At 35.6% G+C, this 24,984-nt stretch overlaps 1 protein-coding gene across 1 annotated transcript in view; it reads left to right on the plus strand.

The window, feature by feature from the left end:
• Positions 1–12,049, plus strand: part of YIPF6 (Yip1 domain family member 6) — a 68,197-nt gene extending 56,148 nt beyond the window's left edge. The window contains exons 4-7 of the mRNA XM_049767345.1: positions 2,391–2,433; positions 7,710–7,835; positions 8,860–9,017; positions 11,779–12,049. Coding sequence (XP_049623302.1) covers positions 2,391–2,433; positions 7,710–7,835; positions 8,860–9,017; positions 11,779–11,897 — 446 coding nt within the window. The 3' untranslated portion in view covers positions 11,898–12,049. The remainder of the gene's footprint in view (positions 1–2,390; positions 2,434–7,709; positions 7,836–8,859; positions 9,018–11,778) is intronic.
• The last annotated feature ends 12,935 nt before the right edge of the window (positions 12,050–24,984 follow it).

Raw genomic sequence — 24,984 nt, forward strand, 5'->3', positions numbered from 1 at the left:
AATATTTTTTCACTTAATAGAACTAAGGATAATGCTTTGGCATATAAGTAACTCTTGATTCAATTATCAGTTTTAAATAATGAAAGTAACATGAGTATGTCAGATGCTTAAAAAATGTAATGACAAAAAAAGGAATGGTTTTGGTGTTGGAGTGATAGTGCAGTAAGTAAATTGCATGTCTTGCACGCGGCCAACCCAAGTTTGATACATGGTTGATACCTATTGTCTCCTTAGTACCACCTAGAATAAACCCTAAGTGTAGGACGAGGAATAACCCCAGATCACCACCAGGTATGTCCCAAAAATGCCAACAGAGGGGGAATGACTTTCTGCCATCTATAAGGAAAAATCTTGAAGACATTATATTGAGGGGAAAAGAGCAAGACATGAAAGAGTATATATTATTTTATTTAGAGTACTGAAATTGTTAAAAAACATAAAAGTAAAATAATTGGTAGTTATGAAGCCTGAGTAGAGAGTATGGAGTTATTGCTAAATGAATTGAAGTTTTACTTGAAAAAATTCTGAAGATAGATATGGCAATGACTACAAAATGAACATGCTCAATGTCTATACACCAAAGAGGTAAATTTTGTTATATATTTTAACAAAAAGAAAATATTTTAAAAGCACTGTTGCACATATATTTTGTATTAGAAGGACTAGGACATTTGAAAAAGCCAGCATATTGATTTTTTTTATTTTTTTCTAACCTAACAAATGAAAAGTTGTATTCAAATATAAATGACATCAACAGTAACTTGATTAATGTGGTATGGTTAGGAGTTTTAACATTGATTTAAAACATTTCAGTAGTTCACAATTAATTGAAAATGTACGCCGGAACTATAATACAATAGGCAAGGTGCTTGCCTTGCATACAGCCAACCTGAGTTCAGTCCATCACCCCATATGGTCCCCTGAGCCTGACAGTAGTGATCTCTGAGCTCAGAGCCAGGATTACCATGAGCACTGCTGGGTGTGACCCCTCCAATAAAAGGAAATTGTAATTGTGTGAATATGCATACCTATATTAAGTAATGTTATATACATATGGGTTTAAAATAAATGCTGATTGGAGTTGGAGTATAGTAAGGTGCTTTCCTTGCATGCAGCTGACCTGGGTTTTGTACCCAGCACCCATATAATCACCTGAGCCTGCCAGGAATAGTCCCTGAGTAAAGAGCCAGGAATATTTCCTGAGAACAGTATGGTTTGACTCCAAAACAAAACAAACAAAATAGAAGGTATACATTCCTATTTTGTGTTAGTTGAGGAATCATGTTCAATGTTGTTATTGAATTATTTACATATTCACTAAAAACTACTGTGCTTACATGAAAAATTTTTTGTAATTTTGGAAATGTTTTTATGTTTTAAATTGCCCAAGTTATGAAAATGCCAGTATTAAACTATTTTTCATCTTAAAAACAGAAGTTTCATGGTGTGGAGAATAGTTCAAGTGGTAGACCATATGCATTTGTAAGATCCTTAGTTTTTTTAAGGAAAATACGAAATTTATTTTCATAGTTCAGGATTTTATAAAAATTCAAACTCTATAATCTATTAGAATGCGTATTTCAAGGTACATGATACAAGTTCAATATACAAAATTTTTATTTTTACATTCTCAAAATTGGAAAGTGAATTATAAAACAACTTACAGGAGCACCAAGTATCAATTTCTGTAGGAGCTATACCCAGCCATGCTCAGCCCAGCAGTTTTGACAATATCCTTAATTTAATTTTTGGTATCACATGTCCACTTGAGAACCATTGGATGTAGCCCTGTTGTCCCTATCCTAGGGCCTCTTATTATTCCTGATTGTGTCCCCTATTTCAATAAAGAACAGCCATTCCATTCTATTTCAATATACTACTTGTAAAAGGGAACCCATGTGCTAAGGAGAAGGAAATGGGACTAGGAACATAAGACCTATGTTCTGGTCATATATCCATAATCTGTGAACTTGAGAATGTAATTACCATCACCAACATCATATCATATATTTGGTAAAGATTTTGATTGTATATGCCTTGGAGCCTCAGACTGGTGAGTTGATTTGACTGTTATCTTCTTTCAGAGGATAACTAGTGAGTGAGACCCCTACAACTTCTGACTGTCTTGACTATAACTGTGTATGTTATAAGTGACTTAATAGCTGGGAAAGGAATGTTTCGTGGAGTATGAAATTGCTGACATTTAGAAAATAAATGAATAAAGGGCATTTAGAATTGGGAGCCAGGGAGGGCAAATAGAGGCAGATTGTTTTGGGCAGACAGCATTTTTGATGTCTGAATCCCAAGAATGGAAGAGGCAGATATTGGAAAAAAGATAGATAATACTTCATGTTTGTTTCTTAAGAGTTCTCTGTTTTCTTGCCTTCTAGGGGATTTATGGGGTCCTTTGATCCTTTGTGTGACACTTGCATTGTAAGTACTTGTTATTTGAGATAGACAAGATTTTTGTGGAGTTTCAAAATCTAGGGAATTTTTAAATGTTTCATTTAGGACTTCTGTGACATATTGTGTTCCTTTGTATTTAAATGAAATATCAAATAGTTTTTCAAATAAGATCAAATAATGACTTAATTAAAGATGTGGAAAGTATGTGCCCAAGAGATAGTAAAGCAGTAAGGCACTTGTCTTGTATGTGGCTGACTTGGATTTGATCCCTAGTACCACATACCATCCTCTGAGCATCGCTAGAATGATTCCTGAGTGCAGGCCATTAGTAACCCCGAGATTTGATGAGTGTAATCCAAAAAAAAGTGTCGAAAATATGCTCACCTTATTTACTACAGATACTATTTATCCTGATTTTGTTATGTTTATTCAATGTAGGTACTTTATCATTACTAAACTAAGTGAATTTACTGTAGGTTCAAGTACTGTTTATTCACCGACATCATTCTTTTAAAATCTTACATATGATTGAGACCAAATTAACATAGAAGCAGTACAATTCCAAAACAAAGATATGTTTCAAAGTGGTCTGTTTTCTATATTAATTTTATTTAAAGAGAGATTACAGGAGAACACGGTATCATTGGAAAGGGAGAGATGCTGTACTAGGATTCAACTTTAGGTCTTACTGTTTCTGCTGTTAACATAATAGCTGGATTACTAATAACTAAAATCTGCATATTATTTCCTGGCTTATAGAAAACTTCTAAAAGTCTATGAAGTGATTATTTTCTTTTTTTCCAAAAAATAAAAACATTTTCAAAGAATTGAGGACTGAACCATGATTATATTGTCAGTCATAGAACTGGGGTATTTTTAACCATAGGTTTCTCTGATTATCCATTCTCTCACCACTGTAGTTATTACAGATTTATTCAACTTAACATTTTGTGAGTCATGTTATATAGCTATAAAAGACAGTTTGGAGTTATTTTCATGTCTCTTTTTTGGGGTATGGCATACCTGACAGTACTCAAACTTACTCCTGTTTCTATGCTCAGGAATCACTCCTGGTGATTCATCCTGTTCTAGCTTTTGTCTTTAGAAACCATATCAAGGGAAATAATTTAGTGCCTTCATGGGTTATTTTAGAAATTCTAAATATATACTTTTTTTAGTTGTAAAGGTTAGCTTTTGAGGTAATGTACTATAAGTGCACTTATTTGCAGAGAAAAAATTTAGAGTTCAGAGCATTAAGTGATTTACTCCTGATTTATGCATCTTCTGACAAAATTAGGTTCAGTATCTGGGTCTATCCCTGGCATCACATATGATCCTCCTAGCACTACCTGGAATCAAAGCTAGAACTAGTCCCTGAGGCTGAGCATTGCCAGGACTCCAAACAAAATGGCAACAAAATAAAAAATGCAACCCAAAGCCTAGACTAGTAAATACCATAGCAGGACAAGACTGATTATATGAATTCTCTATTTTATATAATGTCACAGGGTTGTAAAACAATTTTATTTTGTTTGTTTTGCTTTGGGTTAACACTAGGTAGTTCCTGGATGCTATTCCCTGAATGGTGTTTGTAATCACATAGTGCTAGATATTGAGCCTAAGGCTCCTGCATGCAAAACATGTGCTCTAGCACTAGAGCCATCTCTCAGGTCCTTATATATTTTTTTTAAAAAGTCACTGAATTCAAGTATTGTTATGTCAAAACAATAAGATCCCTGTAGGAATCTTAGGATTTCATATCTTTTTAACTATGCAGTTTCAAAGCAGTTTTAATATATTCAAAGCTGTAATAATATATATTTATTTTTAAAATATCAACAGATAAATTTTATATTGTTTTTATTTTAAACATCAAAATTAAAATCTTATCCTGAAGGTTATAAATTCAAATATTTCTAAGGACTAGAGAAATAATTGAATGTGTGCAGTAGTGAAAGTTTCTTGTAAAGGAATCTGGTATATCAATTTCATCAGATTATTGCCACAAGGGAATGTAGGTCCAATGTTTGAAATTTCTACTTTTAAAGACAATCCCTAATACATTTTAATGTGAAATTACCCAATTTAAAAATAATGTCATCTTCTCCAAAGAAGTCATACATATGGCCCACAGGCATATGAAAACAAATCTCACCATCAGAGGCGACTGGGGAATTAGTAAAGCAGATAAGGCACACAGCCAATCTGAATTTGACCCCTGACACAACATGTGGCTCTCAAAACCATGTCAGGAAAGGTCCTTGAATATATATAGAGCCAGGAATAAGCCTTGAGCACACACAGCAGCTATGGTCTTTACCCTGCAAGGAGAAATTACTCACCAAAAATTATTAGGTAAATAAATGAATATCAAAATCAAAATAAGCTATGATCTCAAATCTCTGCAAATGAAAAGAGTAGGATAACATTGGATATGTTGAAGAAGGAAATGTGGTACACTTTGTAGAAAATAAATTGGTATAAACTCTATGGAAAAGAGTTTTATATGCCTTTTAAAATGTAAATTGCAGGCTAGAGAGGTATTGCAGAGAATATGGTGCTTTCCTTACATGTGGATGACCTAGGTTCAAGTCCTGACACCACATACAATCCCCTGAGCATAGTTAGAAGTGATCCTTTAGCACAGATCCAGGAGTAAATCGTTAGCACTGCAGGGTATGACCTCCCCCACAAACATAAGTGAATAGCATATTATCTAGTAGTGTTCCTCCTCAGCATTTTTTTAAAGAATGTTTTGTTTTGGGAATCACACCTTGCACTCAAGGCTTACTTTTGGCTCTGTGTTCAGAGATCACTTCTGGCTGTGTGCACAGGGGACAATATGTAGGGCTGGGATATTAAACCCAGATCTGCTCTGTGCAAGACAAGTACTGTCTCCATCCTTCAAATCTGAAGGTATGAACACACTAAGTTAAAAGTATATAGTAGCAACAATCACAATAGCCAAAACAGAATCAGCCTAAATGCCAATGACATATGCCTATTGTAAAATCAAAATCCACAGGTTGTGAGGTTATCGCACATGCCCAGTTTCTAACCCTTTAGATGGACAGGTTTGAACAAGTAGTGAAGAAATAATACACCAAGCCAATCAGGAAAGGATGATCATGGTAATTGTGGCCTTTTGCCTCATGCTCTCTGCTTCCACCCAAAATACCAGAATTCCTCCCTCTTATTAAAACCAATATTAGGAGGGGAAGGTCGATTAATCCAGGTGGGCTTTTATATACCAAAACAGAGATTTACAGGAAAGAGGAAATGGGGAGCATCTTTGTTTGGGGTTGACAGCTGGGTGTCATCTTACACCCATGATAAAGAAACGATATGTCCAATGGAAACCTACTGCTAAAAAGATGAAATTCTTTGGTTAGGACCATGTAGATGGATATTTAAATTTTTATTTTAGGTACTATGGTGTACAAAACCCAGATTCAAATACTGGCAAACCCTTCAGTTTAGTAGGTTTTAATTCATGAAACATTGCAACACCATACCCTCCCAGAGTCCCAGCCCCCTCCAACAGTGTCCCTCTTTTCTCTCTCCATTATAACTTTCTAACTAAAGACAATTTCTTAGTCTCTATTGCAGTTGAACATTTGTTATCTTTTACTGTGATTATTTATATCCTACTATGAGAGGCCATTCTGTATCTGCCCCTCTTCTGACTAAATTCTTTCAACATGACACTCCCTAGTTCCACCCACATGGTAGCAAATTGCATGTTTTTTTTCCTTTAAAGCTAAATAGTATTCTACCATAGATACATTAGCATTCATCAGTTCTTTGACACTTGGGGATAGATTTTTAAGGTGAATATGTTAATATAATTAGAAGTAAAAGACATTTTGGATAGTTTCACTATTTGTACAATATGAATCACTAAATATAAATTATTAAATCAACTAAAATAAAATCACAAATAATGACACCTAAACTCAGAGAAATCTCAGAGTTACAAGAGGGTAAGTAGAAGAACAAAGAGAGATAACTCTTGGTAGTAGGATGGTATTGAAAATTGGATGATAGGAGTGGTAACAGTTGCCCATATGTAGAGGTATGAAGCTAAACTTTTCAGGCCCGTAATATTCTAAGTCTATGCTTATTTAATGGAAAATAAAATTATATGAAAAGTAATAACTAAGAACTAGTCATCTTTTAGCATGATGTCTTTTAATGTAATTTTACCCCTCCCCTTTTAATGTAATTTATTATAAATTCATATGCTTTAGTTTTTAATGACTATGTTTAAGAACTGCTTTTTGTGTTCAGTGAGTTGTGATTTTTATTGCTGGTTAATAGAAGGTCTTACAGATTTTTATATTCTGTGCTGTGCAATAAAGTAAAGCTCAGTAAAATGATAAATGGGGGCTGAAGAGCTAGAGTTAAGGCTATACCTTACATGCAGCTGATGTTCATTTAGGGATGATACCTAATCACAGATCTGGGGAATAAGTCCTGAGCTCAACGAGGATTTAAAACAAAACCGTTTTCTGAATTCTCAAGAATTTAGCAATTTGCTCATGCGTGCTGGTGTAACTAACTTCAAGACAACATTGTATTTATTAATCTCCCTTCTGAGTATGGCTCTGGAGCAGGGGTCCTCAAACTTTTTAAACAGGGGGCCAGTTCACTGTCCTTCAGACTGCTGGAGGGCCAGATTATAGTAAAAACAAAAATTATGAACAAATTTCTATGCACACTGCATATATCTTATTTAGAAGTGAAGAAACAAAATGGGATTAAATACAATATGTGGCCCGTGGGCTGTAGTTTGAAGACCCCTGCCTGGAGTAACCTTTGCCCAGCACTTCTGGGTTGGTTGTGGTAACTCCTTAGCACAAGAGTAGTGCTACATCCTCCTTGCATTGAACTGCTTGTCCAGTTGACCAAGAATTTCCAGTAGTATCCCACAGGCCCTGTGAGAAATGGTGGATTATTTACCAAAAAAATTAAAAAATAAAAATTGAAACACTGACAAAAAGTAAAATATAAATTTTAAATGTCATCTTGACTACCCAACCCAGAAATGTTTTGAGTAACCAAAATCTTTACAGTAATGTGAAATGGAGTATCCCTTGTGAGGTTGTGACATTTGGAATGTGAAATTAGGGAGTTTTGCTAAATTCTTCTGGCATTTTCCTTTTACTCAACTTATACATTACAAATCTTAAATTTTATAAGTATAAAGTAGTTCCCTAACTCAAAGTTTGAGAAGCCATGTTTATACTTTGTTGGTTAAGTGAAAGAGACATAGCAATTCTCATACTATTTCCTTGTCTCAGAATGCTTCAAAGAGGCTCTGTTGATAGTGAAAAAGATGGAGGTCCCCAGTTTGCAGAAGTTTTTGTCATTGTTTGCTTTGGTGCAGTTATCATTACCCTCAACTCAAAACTCCTTGGAGGAAACATGTGAGTATTACTAAAATGTGCTTTTATTCTTCTTGACCCAGGTAGCAGTTTCAAGGATTACTTGTTTTAAGTGTTTTAAATAAAAGTAAAATTCAGTTTTCTAAAATTATCAAGGATTTATATATCCAGTTAGGTGTTTGCCTTGCTCTTGGCTGGCCCAGGTTCCTGGTGCCATATATGATCCCAAGAACTGCCAGTTCTCTGAGTAGAGACAGAAATAAACTGCTTATAAATGAGTATGGCCCCCAAAGCAAAAATAAATACATTATCAAGGGTACCGAATAAGCTTAAGATGATCTCTTCTACATAAGATGATATTCTTACATGCTGAGCCATTTTTTAGTTGTGTTTATTTTTAGTCACACCCAGTGGTGCTAAGATTTATTCCTGGCTCTGTACTCAGGAATCATTCCTGGCTGTGCTTGAGGGATGATATGGGATGCTGGGAATGGAAACTGGGTCAGCCACATGCAAGTCAAGTGTCTTAACCATTGTGCTGTATCTCTGGCTTCTCTGTTGGAAGGTTATATCTGGGGCTCAAATGATTCATAGTTTTTAGTAAACTTGTATACAAGAGAACATTAGAGTTTGGTTGGAAAAGGAGGCCTTCAGGAATTAGAGGTCATTCATCTAAACTGAACATCTAGATAGGTTTCTTTTTTTATCAGTGATCTTGAACTACCAGCCTACAGACTAGTGATGGACCACTGATCTACCGCCTTTTTTTTTATAACTGCTAGTTGTTGGACTATATCAAGGACAGGTACAGTTTGCAGGTGTAAAAAGGTTTAAGGATCCTATTTTAGGTGATTAATCTTAAAAAGTTAAGAAGGAATAGTATGGGAATAGGAGAATATAAGCATTTGCTTAATATAGAGATCTGTCTTCATGAAATCACTGTTAAAGTACAGTATTCTATGACAGAAGGGAAATTATGATACATTGAATTCTATGTAATTAACTCTGTTATGATATGGACCAGCTAGCTTTGTTTTAATCTTTATGAGTGTATATTGTTTTCTAGATCTTTTTTTCAGAGCCTCTGTGTACTGGGTTACTGTATACTTCCCCTGACAGTGTCAATGGTGATTTGCCGAGTGGTACTTTTGGCTGAGCCAGGACCAATAAACTTCATGATCCGACTTTTTGTGGTGATCGTGATGTTTTGCTGGTCTATAGTAGGTAAGATTATAATTAAAAAAGCATGCTGATGATAGAGAAATACAAATCCTAATCACATGTGAGAATGATATGATTTCTACTAACTCTCATAGTGCTCCCTGGTCTAAGTTGACATTAATTGGGGTGATGTTCATAATATCTGAGTTGGGGATATATACTTATAAAATGTGGTAAGTCACATCCTTTGTAAAAAAAACTTTAAATATTGGATGGACAAGTCTGCAAAAGGCATAATATGATTTCTACTACCTTTCATAAGACTCTCTGTTCTAAATTGACATGGATTGGGATTATGTTCATGTTTTCTGAATTAGAGAAATGTACTTATAAGATGTGAAAAGTCAAAATTTTTTTAAAGAATCCTTAAGTAATGCATAAAATTGGGAAAGGAGATTATACTAAGTCTATCTTGCTTTGTCCTGGCATATAGGACACATTTGTGAAATGATAGGCATTTTCATAATGAAATAATTACAGTAAAATAATATCTAGCACTTACATATTGCATATTATATTCCAAATACTAGTTTAAATTATTTATTTAAAGTATCATATATAAGTGTTACAACACCCTATCAAATTTTTATTACAAGTATATAGCATAATAATTTGTTTATATGTATTTAGAAATGATCAGTACAATAACACCCATTACTATATCTCTATACACAGTTTTTTGTAATGAGAATTTTGGTGGGGGGACACACAGTGACACTCAGAGGTTACTCCTGGCTATGCACTCAGAAATTGCTCCTTGCTTGGGGGACCATATTGGATGCTGGGGGATCAAACTGTGGTCCGTCCTAAGTTAGTGCATGCAAGGCACGCACCCTACCGCTAATGTAACCACTAATAATGAGGATTTTTAACCAAATAAAATACATTGATATGAGCAGATAAAGCTTTTTTGTTATGTTAGCAGTCAAGTCCACTTTTTATATATATAGCAGAAGTAGGCACTTTACTACTGACCCGGATCCTCCCAACTAGCTTTTATTTTATAGAGGATTAGACCCAGAGGTTAAGCAACTTGCTCTAGATTGGATAGGTTAATACCATCTAGACTGGGTAGGTAAATGTTTCATACTAAAGCCAAACATACTCCACTTTAGAACTATATTTTACTATATTTTAATATAAGTTATTGAAAGTCATTAATAATTTTCTATTTCAGTAAAATATTATTTAGCCAGAGAAATAGTACAGCGGGTGGGCCTCTTGCCTGTTAAGTGGCTGACCTAGGTTCATTGCCTGGCACCATATATGGTTCTTGAATCCTGGCCTCAGTCTGCTCCTAAGTGCAGAGTCAGAAGAAAGCCCTTATCACCACTGGTTATAGTCCAAAAACCAAAAAAATTTTTTAAAGATTAGAAAAAGCCTAAAGTAGAGGAAAATGTCCTTTGTTGGCTTTGCATTCTCAAAATTCCATTTTAAATTAGAAATTTTCAGCAGCTTCTTTAATGGAAGACCTAATTTTAGGTACAGTATTTTTGTTTGTTTTGTGTTGTTTTGGGGTCACACCCAGTGACGCTCAGGGGTTACTCCTGGCTATGAACTCAGAAATTGCTCCTGGCTTAGAGGACCATATGGGATGCCAGAGATCGAACCAAGGTCCATCCTGGGTCAGCCGTGTGCAAGGTAAATGCCCTACCTCTGTGCTATCACTCTGACTGCAAAGGTTCAGTATTTTTTAAATATAATACAAAAATAACCCTAGAGAGGCAGAGTTGATATTTTTAAAGCTATATATTAATCTTGGGTGCTTTACCTATGAGAGAACCACTCTTTCTCTTTGTTAATTTACCACATATTAGTTCTAAATATCTTTATTCAGTATCCAGGCCCAAGCAGTCCAGAAAGTCAAGAGAGGCTCTTATAAGTACTTATTCTTTAATTCAGCAAATATTTAATTACAATAAACCATGTGTCAGACATTGTGATTGTCATGGCCTCTAGCCTCCAAGCACATAATCCAATATAATAGTTATACAATCACTTAAATGGTAATAAAATGTTCCAGTAGGAGATGAAAATCTAGAGTATAATGGAAACAAAGAAACAGGAAGTCAGCAGTTTTTCCTGGGGTGACAAAATGGATTTTATTCAGTAAATCTTTCATGAGTAAAAAAAATTCATGGGTAGGTTAGAGGGATAGTTTTTAAAAGAGATAACTTAATAATACAAGTAGTTCCTTGAAAAGGACAGAAGTTCGAGGCCCTTAGCAAGAGGGAAAAATAATACTTTGCATCTTTGTGAGAATATGCAGCACAGGCTAATAACTTCTCTGGAAAGGGAAGAATACCCTTTTTTTAGAAAATTGTTCATCCTGGGGCTGGAGAGATAGCATGGAGGTAAGGTGTTTGCCTTGCATGCAGAAGGTCGGTGGTTTGAATCCTGGCATCCCATATGGTCTCCTGAGCCTGCCAGTAGCAATTTCTGAGCGTGGAGCTAGGAGTAGCCCCTGAACACTGCCAGGTGTGACCCAGAAACCAAAAAAAACCTTGTTCATCCAAATAATGTACAACTTTCAAAGCTTGAGTATTTGAAACAAGAAATTCTCAAAAAGAAGTGTCTGAAAAGAGAGTACAAAATCGTTTTTGTCAGAGGATCCCAAACATACCTTAACATTTATATATATATATATATAATCTGTGAGGTTTGTGTTCCAGAGTATACAAAGCACATTAAAATTTAGTAAATTTTAGTAGTTTTGATATTATTTTGTATTAAATATTTCTTTCTATTTTGCTTTCTTTTTTAGCCTCTACAGCTTTTCTTGCTGATAGTCAACCTCCAAATCGAAAAGTTCTTGCTGTTTATCCTATTTTCTTGTTCTATTTTGTCATCAGTTGGATCATTCTCACCTTCACCCCTCAATAAATCAGGAAATGGAAATGAAAACCTAGTGAATTGAAAATTCATCTGAAAGATAAAATTGGTCACGGAGCTTTACCGTTAGCATTCTTTTGTCTAATTTTGGAAAGTTTTGATAACTGTTTATGTGAGCCATTAAACCATTGCATCTTAAATAAGTAACTGATGTTTGTAGCTGTTATTTTTCTCTTCATGATGTCAATTTCTTTAGAATATATGTGTATAGTATAGAGTATCATACCTTCTTAAGGTATGCTGGAGTTATGGTCCATTTGGGTCAGAGCCAACTAGTTGAATTGAGTTGGTAATGGTATTGTCATTTTTGAGAATACCTGTTCAGGTGCATCTTTTATATACATTGCCTTATGACTATTAGAATAATCCTTTTTGATGCATAAGAATGGATGGTCTGTTTCCATTTTCCTTTCCTCTCTAAGCTTTGGAAGGTAATCGTAGATTAGGATGTGATGTTATGTATGTGACAGGAGAAAACATTCATTAACCAATATTCAAATTTTGATCACAGAAAATTCTAGGCATGTTACTTTAGAAAAAAAATTAAATGATATCTAAAGAGTCAGCCTTGTGTTCTTTCTATACAGTCACCTTTTCTGCCATGTTCAACAGCACCTAAGTGACACTCCTTAGCTCTGGAACCACTTGCTAAAGTTTTAGCAATCAATATGTAGTTTTCCTTTGACATCTTCGACTGAAACACCCAGTAGACTGATTTTGATCTATTTAAGTAAAGGACTTCAGAAATTTAGGTTGCTTAGGTTTATAATGCTTAGTATAATGTAGGTATATTCTAAAAAGAAAAATGAAACATTTTGGATAAAGCATAGCTACAGTGGGGTTCACCACTATTCTGTAGAGTTTATGTCTGACTAGAAAGTAAACCTAAATCGGAAGACTACACTTAACCCTACAAACATGGATTTATTTTTGAACATGAATTTTTTATTCTTATAGCTGGATTGCAGAACAACTAGAACTGCTGGGTGCCTATCTGTTGCTTTTTTATAGTTTGCTTACCAACTTTCTTATTACATGTACTTTTTGAGTTAGAGGAGAACAGTTTGTTTTCTTGGTTCCAAACTTCATTTGTAAAGCTAATTTCCCCTCTTTAGACAAGTATAATTTTTCGCACATGGCACATAGTATATTAGCAGCAATTTTTGCAACCAAGTGTGAAGGTTTTTCAGCAGGACTGTTTAGTGAATAAACAAGGCACCTTTAAAGAAATATGAGCTGCTACTCTTACTAGATAAAGATTAGGGGTTAGAAGCATTCACTGTAAAATACAGTTACTTATAAAAATAGTAATTTCTTACTCTACATCAAGTAATTGAAATATTTATTCATTCTTATTTGAAGATTTAATATATTTAAAAATATTTCTCCACTTCCAAGTAACCAAATAAACATTAATATGACATATGGTTTCTTAGAATGATATTCAATAACAAATGCAAAAGTAAATTGTTACTTTCTGTCTTAGGTCTGTCAAGTTTTTAATTGTATATCTGTATCCATTTCAATTTTATTTTTTGGATTGCAAAGCATGAGGACAAAGCCATTGTTTCAGTCTTGAATTGGTAAAAACAAATTAGAAGCAAGTTCTGATTATGAAATTGATACTATATCCTTGTCATTTTCCATTATCTGGAAAGTTCCAATTTCCCACTTAAATGACCTTTCTTCTAAGGTTATTTCTTAACCTATCCAGATTATTTTAATATATAAATCAGAAAAATAACCATACATTTCAGTAGACCATTATGTTTTTAATGAATTTTTAATAATCAGGCTAAATATTAAGTCAGAAATTTATAGGGCCACAACTTGTGGGGGCAGAGTTTTTATGTTTTTATGTAAAGGAATTATACATACTAAGCCAATTTGTTTGATGTATTTTTCTGATATTCTCAAGAAATTGTTCTTTTTTTTTGGTTTTGGGGATCACACCTGGCAGTGCTCAGGGGTTACTCCTGGCTCTGTGCTCAGAAATCGCTCCTGGCAGGCTCGAGCGAACCATATGGGATGGCAGAAAATGAACCAGGGTCTGTCCTGGGTTGGCTGCCTGCATGGTAAATGCCCTCCCTCTCCAGCTCCAAGAAATGGTTTTAGTTGATTTAAATGAAGGTGGGTGAAAGAGAGATTTAATTTTATTTTTGAAAATGAGTGATCAATTTAAGGGTACAAATATTTTCTTAAGTACAAAAAAGGTACATTATTTTCTTTGAATACCTAAGATTTTGGAAGTTTTAATACTAAATGAATATAAGCCATCCCTGACAGCGTGGAAAGAGTGGAAAAAAGGGAACTTTAACAAAGAAAACTCTGCTCTAGAAATTGCAGTTTCATGCTTTCAATGAATTTCAAGTTTATGATCATCATTGCCAATCTATATCACTGACACCATTGCTTATCACTTGCTGTTCCTATTTCTGAGACTGAGACACTGTTGTCTAATTCTTCAGCAATGTGCAAAGTGAAAACTGAATTTAGTCAATGTTCAGGTTATAAAATCCCAATGCAAATAAACATATTTGAATATGCATTGTAGTTTTAGAAATAATTATACAAATTGAATCATATCTTTATATTTTGGTGGATTTTTGTTAGGCAAGTTGAGATCATGGAATGGGACTGAAAAATATTTCATTATTTGCCATATATTTTTAATAAACCATTTCAAAAAATGAGATTGATAGGCCAACAAGCCTTTATTTGATGATTCAGTAATTATTTTATACAGTCTACTATTCACTATTTGAACTTCTTGTTTATTCCTGGATATTGAAAAGGAAAATTTATCATTTCAAATTCTCAGGTAACATGAAGTTATTGGAATTTATTTAGGTCAATCCTGATATAAGTAGATATCCATTGCATTGCAACTGTTATTGCAGAGTTAAACACTGAAATTTTGATTCTTAGAGTGTTAAGTTCTGATATAGTTTCAATAGAAATACATTATGAATATTTATTTTTGTAAATTAGATATACTTTTCTAGGTTATTTGAGCTTTTATTAAAAATAATAACTGCTAACATTTGTTGGATACTTACTGTGTGCCAAGCACTCTTCTATTTTTAAAGACTTTCTATAACAACTACATTGAAATATACTTTATCATAAATTCATCCTTTAAAAGTAAAATTGAGTTATATATTAGTGTATTTATTATGCAGCTATTACCATTATATCACTTTATTACATTTTCATCATACCAAAAAGAAATCCCATATGCATTGTAGTAATGCCTCCTGTCCCCTGCTCTCCAACTCTTGCACGGCATCTACCAAGGTACCTTATGCTTTGCGTTTTATTGATTTAGCCTAATAATGTTCATGCATGTCTGCTTTATTTATGTTTTGGCTTTTGGGCCATACCTGGTGATACTCAGGGATTACTCCTGGTTCTGTACTCAGGCATTACTCATGGAGGGATTAGAGGACCATATTGGGTATGAGGGATTCAACCTGGGCCAGCCGCATTCAATGCAAGCACCCTCCTCACTGTACTATCTCTCTAGCCCCCATGCATGTCCTCTTTTTCTCAAAACAAAATACTACAACTCTAATTTTATATGTTGAAAAATGAAACACAAATGTTAGGGAAATAATCTGCACAGTAAGTTATTTAAAATAGGAAAAACATAATGGGACCCGATTTAGAATTGTATTGTTTTGAATTGTGTTGAATTGTGTACATGAAATAAATCCACCTTTAGGTACTAGACACTACAGTTGACCAGAGTTAGATGATTCTGTTCTATTTTCTATTTGTAGCATCTGTGGAAAATACAAGAGTAGTTGTATATTGGAAGAATTAAGTTTGCCTACCCTCACTTTCCTTTAGTCCCATTTTCTCCCTCTTTTCACCAAAATCAAATACATATAACCTTTTTCTCAAAATTTTAAGATTCAAACAATTTTTTTCTCTAATTCTTCCAGAGAACTGGTTACATTAATTTTTTAACTTGTTTGGCTAGTTGTTTATAATTAATATAATTGTTTATAATACTTCTATTACCAAATACATTTCTAAGCCATCAAAGCAGAATTAGGTGGGGAATAAATAACAAGACAAGGCTTTGCCTTGGTTAACTCAATGTTACTGACTTGTAGGTGGTTGCCACATGCTTCTCTTGTTCATTCTTTCAAAGTCTTTGTGTTCTTCACTGTCACTGTTGTTAAACCCTTGTTCCACTGTAATGTTTCAATTTAGCCCTGATTTTCCTCATAAATGATTATTAATCCATTAAAACAATAAGTGTGTAAAAATGATTTGTGGAAGTTAAATGTTCAAATAAAAACACTGGAAATGGTGAATTTATGTGTGCTTGTTATTTTGAAAGGTGTGGTGACTTGCTGCATTTTGTTCTCAGATATACATTTTTGTTGCATAAAAAAGAGCATGTGGGACCAGAGTCATAGTACAGTGTTTGCCTTGCACGTAGCTGACCCTGGTTCTATCCTCAACAACCAGTAGGGTCCTCTCATGCCCACTAGAAGTGATTCCTGAGCATAGAGCCAGGAGTAACCAACCCCTGAACACTACTGGATGTGGCTCAAAAACAAAACTTTTGTTCTGAGAAATGCATCATTGTGTGAAAAATCGAAGGTTATGTTATTGTCTAAACAGTAGTTCTCCACTTCTGGCATAATACTTGAAAATAGCATCCTTGAAGAGGAACAGAGTTTTATGTGACTTCTTATTGCTCCTATAGCCTCTGGTATACTTGACAATAGGATTTGGAAAACACTGCCATTATCTGTGGATAATCATTGTCCCAAACAGTCATTTTGCTCTGCATGACTGTAGTAAATTGTCATTAGATGTTGAAAGCTTTATAGATTTGCATTAGAAGGAAAGTAGACAGTGACTTAGTGCTTTTGCTGTGTCTCACAATTTTTTGGGAGGGGGGATTCTGGGCCACATCTGGTGATGATCAGGGGTTACTCCTGGCTATGCACTCAGAAATCACTCCTGGCTTGGGGACCCATATGGGACGTGGGGGGATTAAACCGTGGTCCGTCCTGGATCAGCCGCGTGCAAGGCAAATGCCCTACTGCTGTACCATTGCTCCGGCCTCAAGTGTCTCCCAAATTTTGATAGATCATATTTTCATTCACATTTGTTTCCAAAATTCTTTTGAGTTCCCCTCTGATATACTGATTATTCAGTAATGAGCTATTTAATTTCTAGTTGTTTACAGTATTTATCTATTTCTGTGATTAACTTCTATTTTTCAGTGCATCATGGTCTGAGAAGATTGGTTTTTTTTGGGGGGGTTACACCCGATGGTGCTCAGGGGTTACTCCTGGCTCTCCATTCAGAAATTGCTCCTGCGAGGCTCGGGGGACCATATTGGTTGCTGGGAATCAAACTAGGATTTATATATATTTGAAGTCTACTATTATGGTGCTTATCAATGTCTTCAAGTTTATTAGCAACTGTTTAATGTATTTTGATTTTCTCTCATTTGATGCATAGTATTGTGAGATTTTCATGTGTATAATCCCACTAATCAGTAAGAAATATCCTTTTTATCGATGGTTTTAATCACTAATTAGGATTGCATTAGGGTTTTTTATTTGAGTCTTTTAGCTGATATTCTGTGATCCTTTGGTCCTGAAACATGTGGGTGGGTGCACGCTTTCTTCAATTCTGGAATCTCAGCAGTGATGTCTTTGATGTTGCTTACTTCATAGGGATTTTCTCCTGGCTCTCTGGGATCCCAATCATTGTACGTTGTTCGTCTAGTTTATTCTTATTATCTGTTGTCATTTGTTTATTTACTTTGAGGCTTTTTTTTATTTTGTGTTTTCTGGAGGTTACCTGCAATTCCTTTTTGAGCTCACTGATTTGATCCTCACTAGCTGTAACTGTGCTGGTGAGTCCTTCCAATGACTTTTTTATTTTGCCTACCGTGCTTTCAGTTATGACATTTCTGTATGATTTTTTTTATATTTCTGTTCCTATATCTTCTTTTATTTTATAGGCAGTATGTTCTGTTCTTTCTTTGAACTCACTAATCATCTTAAGCATTTCACTCTGAAGTCAACTTCAGAAAGATTATATAGGTAGCGACTACTGATTGGGTTTATAGGATTGTAATTTTTACCAACAAGGCATAGTGAGTTTGTGTAACGCTTTCCCACGTTTTTTTCTGTTGTTTCAAGCTGCATATTTCCTATGTCACTGTTAGATACTTCCCTCACTGCTGGGAGGTCTCAGATGAGCTTTAACTGGGTGAGAGCTTCTGTTGGAAGACATTGACCTCTAGTCCTAGACTTAGCCTCTCACTTGTTTGTGTGGTTTACATGTACATACTTTCAGGCCTTATCTGTTTCTTTGGACTCATGTTTTTCTGCCATCTCAGAACATATTACGTTGTTGAAGATTTTAGAGAGCTGGGTTATTCTAGCAATAGTTATTCTTTATTAGCCCAGTGGCTATTGATATTTGTTTTATCTTGCTTAATTTTCCAACCTGAGCACAGAAAAAGTATTTCAATGTTGTTGTTGTTGTTTTTTTACTTTTTGGTTTTTGGGCCATACCCGGCAGTGCTCAGGGGTTACTCCTGGCTCTACACTCAGAAATTGCTCCTGGTAGGCTCAGGGAACCATATGGGATGCCTGGATTTGAACCACCAACCTTCTGCATGCAAGGCAAATACCTTATCTTTATGCTATCTCTACGGCCCCTCAATGTTTTAATCTTCTGAATTTTAGTGGTTTTATATAGAATATTATAATTGCAATGGATAACTGGATATCAGGTTATCAATGCCCCCTAAGTAAGTTTCTTTGTGTATTCTAATGTATGTAGTTAGAATAGTGTTAAAGTTTATTGTGTCAATAAAGTTACTACCACCAATGTGCCTATGACCCCTGTTATCTTTGAGTCATCTGTTGGCTTTTATTGCTGATTTCCCCACTATTTGATAGTTTATATTATATTTTGATGCTAAGGCCTTCTCATGCTTAGAACAAGAATAATTCCTCCTATGCAGTCTAAATCAAATTTAACAGACAATGTTACACAGAAAAATTTCACAGAGCCAATACTAACACAAGGGAGATGAGTTTACACAGTTGAAACCAGGGTCTGGTCTCAAGCTAATCCAAGACTAGGAAACATGGATAGCACAACTAGTGGCAACCCAGAAAGACCTGCATCTTCCAGGCATGAATTCAAATTCTAGCACTTCAGAAGATGAATCAATCCTCAGGTGGAAGGCAGCTCCTGGCAGTTGGCATCCAGAACAGGTGAGCAATGTTATTTTGGCTAGTTCAAATAGTTATCCTGTGGTTCAAAGGAATGATCCCTTTGTGGATCAAGGCCTTTATGCCCTAATGCTACAGTTGCTCAAATGTCTATTCCTTTCCTGACTATATAATAGTCAGGAAAAATATAAAGGAAAGCTAATTTATAAGCAGATTGGGATAATGTTATGTGAGAATAGTTACCTACAGATTGTGCTTAAAAACATTACACCCTTTAGGGGCCGGTGCAATGATGCTAGAGGTAAGGCATATGCCTTGCAAGCACTAGCCTAGGATGCACCGCGGTTCGATACCCCAGCGTCCCATATGATCCCCAAATCCAGGAGTAATTTCTGAGCACATAGTCAGGAGTAGCCCTGAGTGTCAAACGGGTGTGTCCCCCCGCAAAAGGAAAAAAAATTACACCTTTTAGACCCTCTCAGGTCCACCCCTTTGATAAGAGACCAGGCCAAACCTCATAGCAAATTCCACTTTTAGCCTGAACTGCACCAATGCCTAGAACAAGGATACTTCCTCATATACTGTCTAACTCAAATTTAATAGAGGATGTTGCACAGGAAAATTTCAACACAAGGGAGAGGAGTTTACCCAGTTGAAACCAGGGCCCAGTCTCAAACCAAACCAAGACCAGAGAACATGGTAACACAACTATTGGCAACCTGGAAAGACCAAAATTTCTCAGGAGTGACACAAATTTTAGCACTTAAGACGATGAGCCAATCAGTGTATATTTGGATTCAGAGTCTGAAAATATTGTCCCAAATAGAATGAGATTGGAAACTACCAGATATGAACCTTGTGAACTTCCTTCGTATAAGCAGGGGTCTCAAGCTCAATTTACTTGCGGGCCACAGGAGGCAAAGTCTGGGTGATCCTTGAGTGCAAAGTCAATAGTAAGCCTTGAACAATGAGGGATGTGACCCAAACAACTAAAACAAAACAAAACAAAAAAAGATTCCTCTAGGGCAGGGCCACAAAATTTACGGAGGTCCGTTTGCGGCCCACAAGCCACAAGTTTGAGACCTCTGAAAGGGATAAAAATTCATTGAATAACTTTAAGAAAAAAGCTTTGCTGCCTATGACCCACTTCTCCATACTGTACTGAATATCAGTCAGGTTGGATAACCTATCTGTAGACCCCCACAAGATTTCCAGACCATGGTCAAAGTATGCCCAAGCCCCTCACAATATGTGCAATAGAAACTTTAGTATAGCAACAAGGCCAAGGCCAAATTGCATAACCTAGGCTGATCTGTTAAGAGACTGGAATCTGAATAATGCTGAAAATATTGCTAGAAGGTGAATTTAAAAAAGCTAGGAAGAATATCCTACCTCGTACTGTCTCAACTTATATGTGAGAACTAGTGTTGGGCGCATGGAAAGAAAAGATGTAGACATGTAATTTAAAGGCAGATTTAAAAAGTCTTCCAAGGGGTAAGAGAGCCTTTTTCCCAATTCATTGACAAATTGTCTGAGATGGTCCAGAGGCAAGTAAAAAGAAAGGAAATCCAGAAACACTAACAGAGCTGGCCATTGGAAATGCAAATGAAGAATGCCAATTAATCATATAGCTGATCAGAGAGAGGGAGGATGTGATGAGCTACATGAAGGCATGCCTGAATATAGGATCCTTCTCCCTGCAGGCACGTGTAAATGCTCTTGAGGCCTACTGAGTCCAGAAGCAGGCTAGAGAACCAGGTTATATTCATAGAGATTATAAATCCTCACCCAACTGTGCATTTTCAAGAATACCATTTGGATCTTGTCCAAAATATGGTAGAGGTAATCACTGGGCAAGAGGTGGTCACTCGGTAGGGGTTTGGAGAAACATAGTAAGAGGACATCCGCACACCTCACAAACCTGGGATATATGTTACATCTGTAGAAAATTTGGCCATGATAGAAGGGAATGCAGGACCCTCCTAAGCCCAATGCTCTGGAGGTCACCACTCAGAATATTCCCATTATCCAACAGAAAGTCATTAGGCAAGAGACTTCCAACAATTAGCAAATTTCAGAAAACTGGGTATGGGCCAATCTCAGGCTCCACAAACTATGGGGCCCCAATTCATGCAGACCTGCAACCCTTGTGCTGTTCTGGACAAACCACGCCCAGATGACATCACTGTAAAATTAGTGCATTGCCCATTTAAATTACAATCATGTATAAAGGGTCCGATGCCACCAGGCAATCAGGTCTGCTACTAGGATGAAGCAGCTTAATTATCAAAGGTATTAATGTTGATGTAGGGATAGTAGATCCATACTCTAAGGGAGTATTGATAATAGTGATGTTGGTTTCTACTGTATGGACATTTAAAAAAGAGCATATTACACAACTCTTGTATCATCCATTTGTCATGTCTGGCCACTGATTGCTCAAGTTTTGGAGATTTTGGTAGCAACTTCTACAGATCCCTTAATAGCGTTACCTACAGTCAACATAAGAACATGTGCCCATTAATGCCTTTTGACGTAAAAGACAAATAATTTAAAGAAATGATTGATACAAGTATAATTGTCTCCATTATTTGTTCACAATACTTGCCATATAATTGGACCCTATAGTTGATAACTTATGGCTTATAAGAAATAGGCAGTATGTCTTCTGTCCAACAAAGTGCTAGACACTACTGCTAAAGCATTACCACTAACGGTTATAAAGCCACATTTTAGCTTTATATAGCTATTGATGGCCAGCCTAGTTGGGCAACACTGAGAAGGGCTTGGGGGTTACTCGATAGGAGGATGGGAGCAAGGAGTTGATAAAGAGTGGAAACTCAAAGACCAAACACATTCAAAAGTAGTTGGAACTAATTTATTGGGAGTTTATTTATTGGGAATTTGTTTATTGGGAGTTAAGCTTCATATTTAAGCAAAGAATGATCAATAGTAGGAAGTTGGGTAGATCAAGTGTGACCTTTATTTACTATAGAATAAACAGTATGTGTCAGTCAATCATTAGACAGACATCTAAGCATTGTATGTATAATATAAATTCTTTGTCATAAGTTTCATTTACCAACAATGGAAATTAGAAAAATACATATTCTTTTCTCTTGGATTCTTACTAGTCAACTATTTTTTGTTGTTTTGGGCCACACCTGTTTGTTGTTCAGGGGCTACTCCTGGCTAAGCACTCAAAAATCGCCCCTGGCTTGGGGGGGACCATATGGGACACCAGGGGATCGAACTGTGGTCCTTCCTTCGCTAGCACTTGCAAGGCAGACACCTTACCTCTAGCGCCACCTCACTGGCCCCAACTAGTCAACTATTAATCAACAAAATACAATACCATTGTCTATTTACTAATATACTAAAGAACTATTGTAAAAAGAGGGCAGATGTAATTAAAAGACCGAACAATTTTGTAGCCTATACAATACTAAATAACTCACTAAAATATTATTGATTCTACCAGCTTGGGAAAAATGTTGTAGATTTTAGCAACTTGAAAAAATATTATTGTAGATTTTACCAGCTACTTAGGGTAGTAGGGTGTGTTCCAGCAGTTCTTGTTTAAATGCAAGGGACAAAGGCAGTTTTTCATCTACTCTAAATTGTTAGTTCTCATTGTACGTTAATGTTTAATAAGTTCATTGTTGCTATCCTGCCAAGCACTAACCTAGAGCACAACTGGAAGCAGTGTTTGCTGGGACTACACCGCCTTTTGCAGTGGAGAGGCTAGGCCTGCACCAGAACAGTCCTGCTGTTATTCAGCCATCATACCTGTAGGTTGGGGGGTGGGCAATGGCATGTAGCTCTTGTGACCTTAAATTTATGGGGTTGCATCTACTTCATGATTCCTTCTCCCAGAATCCTCCTCCAGTTACTTCTTTAGCCCATAATTCAGACTACTTGCATTTTTTTTAACTAGGATCACTGCAATATAGCACCAACCACCACCACTACACATTTGCTGTAAGTCTAACCATTCTGTGTGACTACCACAGTGGCCCCTTAATGAAGCAAAGCAAAGGGTGCTAGTAACTTTAGCATTGGAACAATTGAAATTTGGGCATATTAAAACATTTTCAGAATGAAATTCCTCTGTCTTTGTATTACCAAAATACCCAGGAAATGGTGACTATTGATTGACATAAAATATAATTGCTACTACAGTTGCAATGGGAACCCTCTAACTTGGACTTCCTTCTTCTGAGATTTGTAAAAATTGGCCTCTTGTCATGATAAACATTACAGAACGTTTTTACAATATTCCTACTCATCCAGAAAACTGCAAGTGTTTTGTATCCTCCATTCTTTCTTTAAGTCATACAGCACCTATGTGCAGGTTTCAATGGCCTGTTTTACCCCAGGGAATGAGTAATTTACCTACTATGTACCAGTATTTTGTTTATATACCTGTATGTTCTTCTCATACAAATTTCCTCATGTTTACATTATCAAGTACATGGAGGATAATCTCATTGCATGTTCCAAAATGGTGGAGTTTCAGAGTCTACATGAAGATATGACGAACCAGCTAGTGGCTGGATTACAAGTTGCAACAGAAAAAATTAAAATGCTGCTCTCATATGAATATTTAGGTTATTTTGTCTAGTGCATAAGGTACATCCTCAGAAAATTTTTATCTACGGGAAAGACCTCAAAATTTCAATGATTTTCAGAGACTGCTGGAAGATACTAATTGGAACCACCCCTCTCTTGGTATTCCCAACTCACAGCCAAGCAATATGTTACTTACTATAGAAGGAGACTGCCCTTAATAGCACAAGTCAACTAAATCCAGAGGCTCAGAAGAATTGGAAATTTATGGACCTTTTCTAGAAGTCCTATCTTACTCAGTTTACAGTTACAGGGGTAACCTTGTAGAAAAGTTATGGTTATTACTTTTTGCAACATCTCAATCACCAACAGCTGAGATTGTTCAATTATCAAGGTTATTAGAATGAATAAGAAACCTTGCACTATTTACCATAATTAGAATTAATAGCTGCTTTTATAATTAAAGGAATTCTGTGAACATGGGTCTGACTGGATTATAACACCCATATCATTGTACTACCCATTCCAAGAAGGAAAGTGACTCAATTTTACCTCGCATTGAATGTATTCAAAGAACTTTGACTGTCTTCTCTGGAGAACTTTCTTCACACTACCCAGCAGGAAAAACTCGGGAAATGTTTATAAGTACTCCCTTTTTCCTTAATCATTTTTATCTCTCCTATTCTGTTTTTCTTAATAATATCTTTATTTAAACACCGTGATTACAAACATGATTGTAGTTGGGTTTCAGTCATAAAAAGAACACACCCTATCACCAGTGCAACATTGCCACCACCAATGCCCCCTATCTTCCTCCTCCCCCCACTCCCTTTTTGTATTCGAGACTGGCAGTCTATTTCTTTTTTTTTTAAATCAATCAAATATTTAATATTGAAATATATGAAAATTTATATATATTAAATTAATCATGAGTAAATAAAGTAGCTTATTTCTCTATAATTCTTTGTACTCTGTACATTCCTTCTACTTTTAATTTAATTTATTTTGTAAGTGACAAATTCTTGTAGTGTTATTGAAATTTAAGATATACAATTAATTGCAACATGTTATTAGTTGCTTTGTATAAGTAATTAAAATCATTTCTCAATTTTAAAACAACTATTTACATGGCCTAAAATTACTAATATTAACTCTATTTTCTTTGTTTTTTGGGGCCACACCTGGTGACACTCAGGGGTTACTCCTGGCTATGCGCTCAGAAATCATTCCTACTTAGCAGACAATGGCAGTCTATTTCTATTGCTCACTAAAATTGTCATGAT

This window comes from Suncus etruscus, chromosome X (genome assembly GCF_024139225.1).
Source record: "Suncus etruscus isolate mSunEtr1 chromosome X, mSunEtr1.pri.cur, whole genome shotgun sequence".
Classification (NCBI taxonomy): domain Eukaryota; kingdom Metazoa; phylum Chordata; class Mammalia; order Eulipotyphla; family Soricidae; genus Suncus; species Suncus etruscus.